General features: G+C 40.0%; 1 protein-coding gene across 6 annotated transcripts in view; it reads right to left on the reverse strand.

Moving 5' to 3' along the window:
* cacna1c (calcium channel, voltage-dependent, L type, alpha 1C subunit) overlaps positions 1–13261 on the reverse strand; it is a 143857-nt gene that overhangs the window by 21373 nt on the left and 109223 nt on the right. For all 6 annotated transcript variants that reach the window (XM_028429799.1, XM_028429785.1, XM_028429777.1 and 3 more), the window contains 19 exons: positions 12325–12415; positions 9782–9808; positions 7879–8039; positions 7724–7797; positions 7472–7623; positions 7183–7384; positions 6882–7002; positions 6391–6505; positions 5829–5946; positions 5677–5746; positions 5442–5574; positions 5212–5341; positions 4284–4343; positions 3911–4017; positions 1153–1240; positions 968–1075; positions 820–872; positions 407–553; positions 114–315 (listed from right to left, as the gene is read on the reverse strand). In XM_028429799.1, the coding sequence (XP_028285600.1) occupies positions 114–315; positions 407–553; positions 820–872; positions 968–1075; positions 1153–1240; positions 3911–4017; positions 4284–4343; positions 5212–5341; positions 5442–5574; positions 5677–5746; positions 5829–5946; positions 6391–6505; positions 6882–7002; positions 7183–7384; positions 7472–7623; positions 7724–7797; positions 7879–8039; positions 9782–9808; positions 12325–12415 (2159 nt within the window). The remainder of the gene's footprint in view (positions 1–113; positions 316–406; positions 554–819; positions 873–967; positions 1076–1152; positions 1241–3910; positions 4018–4283; positions 4344–5211; positions 5342–5441; positions 5575–5676; positions 5747–5828; positions 5947–6390; positions 6506–6881; positions 7003–7182; positions 7385–7471; positions 7624–7723; positions 7798–7878; positions 8040–9781; positions 9809–12324; positions 12416–13261) is intronic.

Here is a 13261-nt window from a genome sequence, read left to right on the forward strand (position 1 = left end):
CGGAGTAACAAATGACTTTCCCACTTATTTCAGAACAGCACAATAACTCTGTGTCTTCTACTGTAACCTGGAAACTTACATTAGTTGTCACACAAAATAAAAACCTGTGTTACCTGGTTCTTGTCCAGCTCACAGTTCTTATATTCTTGCTCGCCTTGCTCCTGAAATGTGACAATGACGAAACCGACGAAGATGTTCATCATGAAGAAGGCAATGATGATGATGTAGATGATGAAGAAGATGGAAATAACCACGCGGTAGTTGTAGATGGGCCCAACGTCCTCTGTGTGAGAGTCTATAGCTCGGTACAGTAACCTGACAGAGGGCAGGGCAGGTGGAGAAGAAGAAAAAGATTACACCAAGTGTTCAGACAACATACACACACGTGTTTGTATGTAACACACACCCTGGCCAGCCCTCAAAGGTAGACACGGCAAACAGTGCCATCATGCCCTGCAGGACGTCGTCAAAGTTAAAGTCGCTGTTCTCCCACAATCTCTGTGCCCTTTCAGGCTTCCCCACATCGCCGTCCTTATACATGATGAAGGAACCCCTGTAAACACAAACACCCACAAACTCACATTACTATCCAGTAGTCGGTAATGGCACCTACAGTCATTGCCATACTATGTGAAAATAATCTAATAAATGTGGGCACTAAGTCAAGTTTCAGGTATGTAGAACACCTTTGTGTTCTAATAGTGGCAAATGCTGAAGCAACAGCAACAATTGCACAGAAGAAGAAACGGAGGAGAATTTAGACCCAGTTGTTATTAAGGATAAGAGGCCAATGCAGGGATGCCAAGAGCGATCTCTTACCTGCACTCTGCCTGTGTCTGTTTAGAGCTGTCGGTACAGTAGAAGAACTTGCCCTGTTGGAAAGACACAAAAAATGTAACCCTCCTAAACATCACAGGTGACATCTCACTCGGCCTGCTGACAGCTGCTTCTGCCCTTTCCTCTATACCTTGAAGAGTTGTACTCCAATACAGGCAAACATGAACTGCAGGAGCGTGGTGACGATGACGATGTTGCCGATGGTCCTGATGGCTACAAACACGCATTGCACTACATGCTGTAAAAAACAGAAGATGATGACAGTGAGTGTACTGCATGGATAAGAATAAAATAGGTGTGTATTGTGTGTGTAACCTTCAGTCCTTTGGCTCTGTTGATGGCCCTGAGTGGTCTCAGCACTCGCAACACTCTCAGGATCTTCACAACATTGATCGCACTGGACCTGAAAGATGCATAGAATTAAACTACTGACCAGTCAATGAGACTGAGAAAAACAATGCTGGCACAGCACACATCACAGAGAACATCCAGAGGCATCTGTATGCCTAAAAACACCAACTGTGGAGAACGACACAAAACAGATGCCAAGGAAAATGAAATAAATGTTGCAAAAATAATCTTAAAACACTGAGCAAAAAAAGGAAAATTCCAGTTAAAGAAAAAAGTTTAAGACAATCTAAGCAGTGAACCATACGTGACTCACTCTGACTACTACTTATACTGTTAAAAAACAACAAATTTTTTATTACACATTATATTTCTGTTATTTATGCTGTTGTCTTTTGTTAAAGCTACAGTGTAGAACTTTTGTCTCCCCCTTCTGACAGTGAACGTAATGGCGCAAATGCTGCCAACAGGTGAACTCATCACAGAATTGCACTTTCCATGACTCAGTCTGTGGGATAGAAGCTTGGTCCACTTTGATAATGCACCAGCTCACATTTTAGGTTTGAACAATCTGGTTTCCCAAGTTCTTTTCACCACCTCCATCTTGCTGTAGTCTACTCCTCTTTAGCTCCGGTACATTAAAATACACCCAGGAATGTTTCCACAGACGCCATGTTTAAAAAGCCAGGCTACAGCGGAGAGATTTATAAGCGGCTAACAGGCTTAATCAGCACTGTGTGATCTCATTTGTCATGGGCTTGAATGCAACAGATGTTTTTTTTACATTTTTATGTAAAAGTTATACACAGTGGCTTTAATGTATCTAGTACTGATTATTTTTCAATATCAGATTTTGTACAGCAGATCACCATTTCAAAACAACAGTGACAGTTTACTATACTCTGACACATACAAAACCGGACAAACACATGTTGTACAGACCAACATAAAGACGTAAACAGACATTTACAGGCAAACAGAGAGGTACTGTGCTGTAAGAGAGTGTCAGTACAAGCCAAAGGTCAAACAGGGTGTGACCTTGAAAAGGAAGTGCTGACCAAAAGAATCAAATTAATACCTTGGCATTTTGAATTTTATTAAATATATCTGGGAAGAGCTTTAACATCGGCACTTCTGTGATCTGAACTCAGTCTTTCCACGTTCAGAATGTAACTTGCCGGGGTAACTTAAGTGTGGAAAGATTTTTAAAAAGCCAGTTGTTCAGATAACTAAAGAGCCAATGCAAAAAAATGTTTATTTTTCCCATATTATGACAAAGCTAGAAGGAAGAAAGTGCATTCAAAATGTCAACGTATTGTTTTGAGGGTGACATTTTAGAAGGAGTGATTTAAAGGGAAAGATTACTCTGTGTAGAAAAAAGACAAAGGTAAAGTTTAACGGCAGTTAAAGGTAGTTCAGGTGGAGCAGGATGTTTTCAATCACATATCAGAGTCTAAATAAATGTGAGGATATGTCCTAATTATAGAACACGTGGAGTGTATTGCAAACATTAATGGTGTTTCAGTTGAGTGGGCTGAGAGGGATGAAGAGCACATCTATGAAGTACTCTGTTATGAATAGATGTGTTTTTTTTATTGGCTGAGTTATTCTTTCATGTCTGCTGATGTTAGCCATATTTCATGCTATCGCATGTGACAATACAAACACGTAATCTGTCACAGGAGTGTATGTACAGCGTCTATATGCTTTTTGATGAATGCCTGTCATTTTCACTCTCAGTACCAGCCCTTTTTCTGTGCTCTGACAAGAAAGATGTGTGTACAATATTGTAATTATAGGGTAAGAATAAAAGCAAAAAACTAGCTTCCACGGTCCAACACCATCACAATCACTTAAACTGTGATACACTCAAGAAAAATCCCACTCACTCACTACCTTTAACAGACAAAAACCACTAGGTTTTAGCATTCAGGTGTCATTTCTATTGCCCAGGAGAGTTCTGATTATCCAGAAATATGAGAACTGAATTTGACCTTCCCCCAAATCTATGACAAAAACAGATGAACAAACGCATTAGTACTAATTGGACATGAAAAGTGAGGAGAGCATCAGAGGACCCAGGGTAATTTATCCAATCAAACAAGTTAAAAACCAATTATGCCACTCCCTGTAAAGTGTTTTGGCAGGGGTGTATTATGTCCCTAATAACAAATCATCCATTCATTATTGATACTATATTATCTTATTAAACTACACCTGTGGATCACAGATTACAGATGTATTTCTGTCCTCTGAATGATGCTTCAACTAAAAACTCTCCAAGACCATAGAAATATAAAACCAAAAAGAGTGACAGCTCTACACGGTTAAGGTGAAGGTCTGTTGAAGGGGTTATTAATACGGACTAATGTGGACTTACGTCGAGAAGTCTAGTCTATAAAGCATTAGAGACAGAGAGTGTGGTATACCATCAGAAATATTACAGAATTTCAAGGAGTTATGCGCTACAAGAAGGAGAGAACATTTTTAATAAACATCACAGGGAGAGAGAAAGGACTTGGGGTAATGAAGTGTGACGTTGTTTAGAGAGCAGAGAAAAATGAGAAGCAATTTATAAACAGAAATGTTTCTTCTATCTTACAACTGGAATTATGTGTCCCATGCAATACTATTTGGCTTATTTGATTACAAATATATATATACATACACACAAATGCTTAACTGACGACTAAAACGTGCAGTGAAAACATTATATTGCACTCACTGTATTCCAGAGGAGATGAGAGACACACTGACAACAACTAAGTCCAGGATGTTGAAATAGTTCCGACAGAATGAGCCTTTGTGGAGGAAGGCCCCGTAGGCTGTCATCTGTGGGGGGGTCATATGAACACACAGATTAGCAACAGTCATACAGAGGATATATGATGAAGACTATGAATGGTTTTACTGCTATGTAGACCTGTGACCTCTTAAACTTTGCAGCGTCACAGAAGACTGAAAACAAAATTGAATACCGTAGTTTAATTTTTCATGCTCGCTGTAGCAGACTGATGAAGCCATCAAATTATCCATCAGAGGGGCTTTTTATAGATTATATGATCCACTATTCTTCTATCATAAACATTAAATTATACCTTAAGAATGATCTCTATGGTGAAGAGTCCAGTGAAGACGTGATCTGCATAGCCCAGAATCTGAAAACACAACAAACTGATTTTAGAGAACATTTCAAAAAACAGGAGACTGATAGACAAAAGGTGCACTGTATAATATCACTCATGAGATTTTTTAATTTTAGTACAATGGCCATCATGCTATGGAATCTAACATTAGCAGGGGTTACATGACAGAACTGTGACTACCTTTAAGTTGTGAAACAAGTTAAGTTGTAAAAAGTTTCACAACTTAATGGAGTGCAATTCATCTGGGTTAACGTTAAAATTATGCCTGTACCTGTAGCATGAATGAGGCTAAAATAGACCTTTCAAAACTGAGCAAAATGTTGTTTGAATTAAGACTGAGTTAATCATGGTAGACTGTTTGGCTGCATTTTACAACAAAGCCAACAGGAAGAGATCAGAGAGAATAAACAATGTACAAAAAACTGAATATGTATCATACAAACACAAAATGTTTGGAGGTTTTAGAACTTGGCTTGAGGCTGAATATTCAAGTCCTACTGCAGCATGCAAATTAAATTAATAGCTGTTCTGTTTTATACATTGACCTTGCAGCCAAAAAGATATGAGTGCAAATAAAACTGTAAATACATTCAATATCCATTCTGGGCTAAATGTAGATTAGCAAAAGACACAACAAAGCTTAACAGGCATTTCACATCTTCTTAACATGAAGTTAATAATAGTTACAGTACTCTACAGGAAATCTCATTAAGTGTAACAGGCCGGTCACAATAAGCTTGGGTTGCTCTATACGTTGCTGTCAGCTATAATCCATTTAGTTCAGAACGAATGTGCGTGGGACACTAATGAGGGCTACAAAGTATTTAGCCTGCGCCTTCATGTAATGTATGTCCAGCTGTGTACTTTACTGCTATGATACCTGGTTTCTGAAAGAGTCACTTTTGACTGGGTCTTCTGCTGCCAGACTGATGCTGCTGAGCAGGATGAAGAAGAGGATGAGGTTGGTGAAGATGTTATGGTTGACGATCTTATGGCACAGAACCCTGAATCTGAAAAGAAGGAGAGATTAAAGTCTCAGGTTAAAATATATACAGAGGATAGAAAAGGGGAAACTTTTAGAGGGAGAGTGGAGCAGCAGAGTACACGTACTTGTTGGTGTGGCTGAAGACGAAGAAAGCGCGGGCCTCGGGCATGGGAATGGCCTTCTCCTTTAGCTGAATGTCAGAGAGCGGCCGCGGCCTCGGACCCACCGGCATCTCTGGCTCATCATCATCCTCATCTCCTGATAGGAATGAGGAAGAGAAGAGACAGAAAAAAAGAGTGATGAGCAATGGAACAACTGATTAACCCGTTATTATATACACATGGGATTTGAGGTCGCTACCTTGGTAGTCATTAACAGGATATGGGTTCTTCTCTTCACTCTCATCTCCACAGCAGTCATCCATGTTGATCTGCAAACAGGAAGTATTATTCAGCATCAACTCACACAGCACATATGTGTACAAAACACGTCAGATGTGTGTCTATATGTACCTTAGTAGCAGTGTTGGTCTCTCCATCAGAGGTGATGGACTTCAGCTCTATCTTCTCCTTTTTCTCTTCCTCCAAAGGTGGCTTGGCGTTGTCATGACGCTTCTCTGGACTGGAGAGCCTGAAGAAAGCAGGAAATCCTCAACTTTAGCAGCAGTGTCTCAGCCCTTTGATTTGTATCAGCATAAACACCACACTGATAAAATAAGGACTTGCAATAATGAGGTGAATTTCAATCACAGACAATAGCTGTGCTGTGATGATCAAACTTAAAGTATAGTGAGCAGCGAAATCATTGTTTTCCATTACGCTTTCTCCTCAGATCAATAAAGGTTGCGACCAAGAAAGAGACATTAAATGATTTGTGCCACTGACAGGAAGACCGTCTTTCTTAGCTGCACTAAAATCTTTATTATCACTGCTGGGAAATTACCTTTATGGGTTTAGAGAAAAGGCAAAGCAGCCCCTGTTAATGTCGCCAAGAAATGACTGTTTTTATAATGTCTCAGACTATACATGTTCCCTACATGGCAATATCTCTCACAAAAAAACTTCTTTAACTTACCTGGCCAGTTTTTTCCTCTCCTTCTCCTCTTCCTCTTCTTTCTGAGCAGATGTCAAGCTTTCGGCGTCTGCCAGATTATCGACAGCAATGGCCAAGAAGACATTCAGGAGGATATCTGTTCAGGAGGTATGTTAAGGTTGTTGCTGAAACATCAGATTATAAGTTCAGCTGGCTGTAAAACCCTGTCAGAGGGCGATGTGAGTAAATAATAACTTTCAGCGTAACTTCTCTTTAATTTAACTTTCAAACGCTTGAGTAGAGATGCTCAGCATCCTCATTCAAAACACGGAGCACTCTCCTGCAACTGCATCTCATGGGGGGTTAGAAATCAGAACCAATTTAATTCCAAGTCAGCAGCACTGTTATTCAGATAATGATAGGATTTATCAACAACAAATGTGTCTATGTCACGTAAGCCTTTCCACAATGTACAGTCATCGCATCCAGATTATTTATTCAGGTGTGTAACTACTCCTGTTGTGGCAGGATACAGTTTCCACAGATGAAGAGGATGATGAAGTAGATGCAGACCAGCATGCCAGGAAAAGATGGACCACCGTACGCCATGATGCCATCATACATCACAGAGTTCCAGTCCTCTCCTGTTAGGATCTGTGGAGAGAGAAATTGATTTATCTTGACGGGGGCATCTGTGATAGGCTATCATATGTGATTAAATGATGTTTTGCACTACACAACATTATGACACAAAGATCATAATTTGTTGGACTAAAGCTGAGAATGAAAACCAAGATGGACAACCTGGATTAGAAACTGATACACTGTCATTACCTGAAACACAGTGAGCAGAGACTGGGGAAAGTTGTCAAAGGTGCTGCGGCGGGTCTCGTCGAAGTTGAATTTTCCCCCAAAGAGCTGCATGCCCAGCAGGGAGAAGATGATGATGAAAAGGAAGAGCAGGAGCAGCAGGGAAGCAATGGAACGGACAGAGTTCAGCAGGGACGCCACCAGGTTGGACAGGGAGTTCCAATACCTAAAGGGAAGCAGGCGTGTAAAAATTGCAAATTCTCTGGCAAGCAACTTGAAGACAAAAGTGACAAAGTAACTGGCAGAAACATACCTGGTTATTTTGAAGATTCTGAGCAAACGTACGCAACGTAGTACAGATATGCCAAGAGGGGACATGATCTTTGTTTCCACCAGAATGGTCTCTAGAATCCCCCCACAAACTACGAAGCTGTCAAACCGGTTGAAGAGTGAAACAAAGTATGCCTGTGAAGGCAAGAGGAGCAGTTAAAGCAGGAATGCAGGAATATCAAGAATTTAGGCAGTTCGCCAAAATGCACAATTTTCCTGAATTTCTGCCTCCTACCTGTAGTCCTAGACTGTACATCTTCAACAGCATCTCACCAGTGAAGAGTGCTAGCAAAACCTTATTGGCTATGTCTGAAGAGAAAGAAGGAAAAGTGAACACCTTGGCCCAGATCAAACCACGGCTTGTGTGTCTGCATATCTGCATGTGTGTACCTTGTACATCGGTTAGCCACTGAGGCTGCTGGTGATGTTCAGAGGCAATGGTCAAAGTGTTGAGGAAAACCAGAAAGATGACCAGCCAGTAAAAAACCTGTGATTTGACCGCTGCCCGACACTTCCGTCTAAAAAGCCTGTTCCACCTCCGAGAGTAGCGACTGAGAGGGAGGAGGGGGAGATTGAGAGGTGAGGAAAGATGGAATGGAAGAGAAGAAGGAATAAAGAGTGAAAGAAAGGTAAAGGTAATGAAAAAAGAGATGAGGCGTGGAGACCCAGATCAGGCAGAAAAAAAAATGAAGGGGGAGTAAAAAGCAAAACATAAAAAGAAACACGTAAACAGAGTGAAGAACAAACAGCAAGAACAGTAAGAAGAGTCAATTAGTGTGTCTATAGAACAGTGATGACACCACCCCTCGGCCTGTTATTGTTTGAGAGCAGACCTGTGAAACAGAGTTAGTCATCCTCAAATAGGTTTCACACTAAGAAGAAGCCAGTATAAGGAGCTTTGTTGTAGAATGAGATATGCACCATTTGAGAAAACGTGTAAACATGTAAAATGATTGAAGGGACAAATGGTTTTTTAGGGAAATTCATGCTTCAGAAGAGAAAATTGTTATTTAGCATGACAAACAATTTTTTGCCTCTGAAGAGTTTTTTGCATGTTTCTTCCTTTTGAAAATTAAAGTTGTTTCTGGTAATTGCAAGCTTCACACTTCACAGCCACTCCTGAGCGAAAAGCTACACTCAAACATTTTCTGTCACCTGCGCCAATGCACTAATGATGTGACAATTGTCTTGTTCTGACATCAGAACAATTGAATACAGTAACCTTCGCTTTTGTAGTTCTCATGGTGGACAGCAGTGAAGCATGAATCTCCCTTTCAGAGTTTCAAATGTTTGTTTTTCTTTCAATAGGTAACAAATGTGGGTATAAGCAAGTAAAAAAACAACATAAAAAAGAATATAATAAACAAAAAATATAATACATTACATTCAAATAACAACAGCATTCATTAAGAGGCATTAAATCTGTCTGAGCATTGTTACACTACTGGGATAAACACTGCGTCATGCTTTTGGACTTGACTCCAGTGTCCACTCCACCTGACAGGTACAGAAGGAGGAACCATCTTCTATGCTAAACACCATTGATCTACTTCAAAAAGCATCTTCTCTTTCCCCCTGCCTATACAAAATTCATATTTCACCAGTGGTCTGTTTGAGTGTGTGAGAGCTGTTTAAAGTCGGTAATGGCGCACAGCGGCCTCTGCCATGATGCTCACACTGAACGTTACACAAGACACAACTCACAACACAACACAAGCGGACATGCATCCCTACACTGAAACACACTTTTTATCTGTGATTGTAATTTAGGGAAAATATCTTATGAAAATAACTTCCAAGAAATAGATTGACTCTTTGCAGTGTGTGTAAAAATATGTGACTCTCCCACTTTGAAGATGCTCGTTTGGATCCTGTGACTGTTGGATACTGCAAGTATGTAATAAACTCAGAGTGGTAAGCAACAAAGCACTGACTGAGACATAATATAATAATAATTTTATCAACTATAAATAAAGAAACACCTGCTTTATAGATGCACTCTGATTCTTAGCTCACAGAACTACACCCCTGGTTATTTAAGCTTAAGATTCTTCGTGTTTTCTTTACTGTACAGACATGATAATAGTGATTATTGTTCTCATCCAATGTTTAGAATTACATTTTCCAACATGTCAAACCATTCATTTGAAGAACAAAGCTTGGTCAGTTTTTTTTGTGCAGACCTGTACACAACCACACACACACACACACACAGCGACCATACAAATATCACAGCATTGAAGACATCAGAGCAGGTGATTGAACTGGACGATGGTAAACAACATGTACTAACCTGAACTTGGATTTGGAGATCCTAATTCTGGAACACAGAAAACAGAATGGATTATACATACACACATAACACACATATAGACAGGTACACATGAAAGGGGGGATTTGAGGGGGGATAAAGGGGAATAGCTTCCCTCATTATCACAAATGTTTTGGCAAATATGTTTGTTGACCAACTTGCGTTCAATATTTCCTGCACTTTTCAGATGTAATTAGCTTGTATTGCAAAGTAAACACTTCCAAGTCTTTTGTGAAATAAACCACTGCAAAAGCTGTTGATCCTCTCAGCAAAAGTGCAAGATGATCAAAGAACATATTTGATAAACAACAGCAGCTTGTCCATTTTAATGCACCCACTAACAACAGATTCTGGGTACAATGCAATAAAATGAACATCATTATTATATGTGGCTTTTTTTTAACAAATCACCCCCCAAAAACACATATACAGTGGCATCCAGTCAAAAGAAAACAAACTGTGAGTTTAGATTTCCTCCAATCAGTCCTGATGTGAGAGAACACAATTTATTAATAGAAAAAAAAGTCTGTTGATTGTTCACCACTGTAACAGTAAAAAGGTGCAACATGCAGAACTGAGGACAAGAGATTATGGAAGACATTTTGATGGAAGAGAAGAGAAGAGAAGAGAAGAGAAGAGAAGAGAAGAGAAGAGAAGAGAAGAGAAGAGAAGAGAAGAGAAGAGAAGAGAAGAGAAGAGAAGAGAAGAGAAGAGAAGAGAAGAGAAGAGAAGAGATACAGAATCCTTTCAATTTGTCGAAACCTTTGGGTGTTTGTTGTGAGCGACTGTTGGTAGAAACAGAAATTAACTGACTGACTGACTGAAGCAATAAAATGTCTCACTGACTGACTGAATGAAAGAACAAGATGACTGACTAGCTGGATATGGGAGCTGACAGTACAAACATCTCTCCTCTTCATGTGTCCATCTCGATTATGAGACCAGTGGGTGCCGAAGTAGCTCGTACCCTGACGTCTGTCTCCACACCAATGTGAAGAACTGACAAACACTGAAACTCTCAAGCCTTATCTCCATAGTAGTTGGAGCGAATGGCCTTAGGCAAATTAGACAGGCTGTCCTGGCAATGTTCTGGACAGTGGAGGTTCAGGTTTACAACAGCTGTTATTAAATTAATGTTACGAAAATTACACCTTAATACAACAACATGTAATTTAGTAGCTTAGTGGAACCTTTATCACCTCTTGACTTGACAAAAAAAGTTTTGTCTGTTCTGCATCCCATTTTTGCCCCTGCTGTCACCTGTGATATGACATATCCTTTGTTTTGAGCTGCTTTGGTCTGACAGGGTATAAATAAACACAAACAACACAACAAAGACAAAAACAAAAAAAACCAGATGGACAGAAAGAGTAAACAACAGTGTGCCATCCAAGTGTGCTTGGCTTTACTGTCCCTCTGGTCATGAGTGCTTTTATGAAAGACTGTTTCACTGTAACTTTCTGGATTATATCCTGTTCTTCAAGTGATGATCTTGCATGTAGGTGTGCTTGCTTGTGTGTGCTAAAGTAAGCCCGCTGGGATCATGGCTCCTGCGTGGCCTCGTGTTTAAGTAAGAGAGTAACGCACTTGTTTGAATAATGTAAAAAATGAAAGCAGAGGGGAGAGCAGTCAGCGAGTGAGTCAGCTGTTTGTGAACTCCCACAGGGGAGGAAGAAAGCACTTCACCAGCAAACATATGAAGGAGAGAGAGTGAGAGTACGAGCATAAACAGGAGAAAGACAAAAGAGAAAAATGGTGGAGAAGTATTAGATAAGGTTAAGATCTTTATGAGATGTAGATATCCAGCTTTTCCATCAGGTCTTCCTTTATAGTCACACTTTAACACTTTGGCATCATGCTGAATAAAACACACACAGTTCAAACTATAAAACCCTGATATTTTCAGGGCCCTTTCGCACCAGCTTGATCACAGGTTACAGTCCAAACATAATCTTGATTCCACAGAAAGGTGTGGTGTTTGTTTCTAGTTTGTAAGTAGGTTTGGATAGTTTGGAAAGTGGTAAATGTAGAAAACAAGAGGTTTTTTTATTATTTAAATCGGATTTGGCATCATCACCCTTCAGGGTACATATGTACACCACCTTGCTCAAGTCTTCTAGTGTGAAAAGGACCCTTATTTGAGAAGAATTAACATTTTGGGAAAAGATCAGAAGCATGTTTCTGCTGACAATTTGAACCAGCTGCTCCCGTCAGAACTTCAAAACGCATGCACTGATGACAAAGGTAGAGGTTTCTTCAGACACATCCTAGTTAAAACAGCCTTGTGTTATTCTACTCAAACAACCTTCAGTGTTCAAAATCTACAAAAAGTAAGAACTGCATAGAGGCAAGCTGAGCCACTTGTACCATGGCTAATGCTGAAGTGCTAATATAGACAGCCTGCTGGATGGACTGCATCCTTGGGACTGGCAGAAGTTGATTGAAAGTGCTGAGAGACAGGCAACAGTAAAAGAGACATGTGTGTGTGCGTGTGTGTGTGGACAGAGACAGGTTCAGGTACTTACGCTAGCCGGGTACAGCAGGTCTCCCCCTCCACCTCTCCCCCGGGGGCGTTGTCTGTGTTGACTGATTCATTCTCACTGGCTGGCATGCTCACTGAGAGGGAGAGATGGGCAGTAGCAAAGACAGAGATGGCAGATGTAGACAGAAGAAAGAGAAAAGGGAAAAAGATGAATTAACAAGAAAGGGAGATGACTTCTAGATCAACATGTCCCCTTACCTTTCTAAATCTGGAAATCAAAACACTGTAGACCCCAAAAGGTATAATTTCTAAATGCACACTTAAAAGCTCCTTCAGTCATTAATAGGTAAGCTCTGAGGGGCTGCACTGGACACTGGGTCAACAAGGTTGAAATCATAACATTATGTTTTATAAAGTTGTCTTGCGTGAGTAAACAAGTTAATTAAAAATATAAATCACCATTGTCCAACCCCACTAATTAAGATACACAGATAACCCTGAGTCAACAAAAATCATTCCCAAATTCTGCACTGATTGCCTAACTTAATTACACACTAAGTTGCCATACTAGCATTATTTACCATTTAGGGATCATGGGACCCTCTCTGACAGCTATTTGGAAGGATTTCCACTTCTAAGCTGAGGGATTGCTTAAATCAGGGCAAATTAATACGTAACAAAACCAATTTGTGATTTCATAGTCCATGTAGATCTCAGTGTTTGATCCACAAAGGACATAAGGGAGCTTAATAGAAATAAAAAGTTCTGAAAAACAAAAATGCCCTCTGCTCTTATAATCCTTTTGTAGATGAAATGTATAGGTATAATGCCTTTTTCTTATGTATAAACCATCAAAATAGTACAAATGTTTCACTTTGTCCTGGTGTGAATGATTAAAAGCTACAAGTGAGTATGAATAGTAGGAAGATGGGGCAGAGACTGCTGTAGAGAAAAGGCGTAAAAAGTAATATGAATTGGCA

The sequence above is a fragment of the Parambassis ranga genome, chromosome 2 (genome assembly GCF_900634625.1).
Source record: "Parambassis ranga chromosome 2, fParRan2.1, whole genome shotgun sequence".
Classification (NCBI taxonomy): Eukaryota; Metazoa; Chordata; class Actinopteri; family Ambassidae; genus Parambassis; species Parambassis ranga.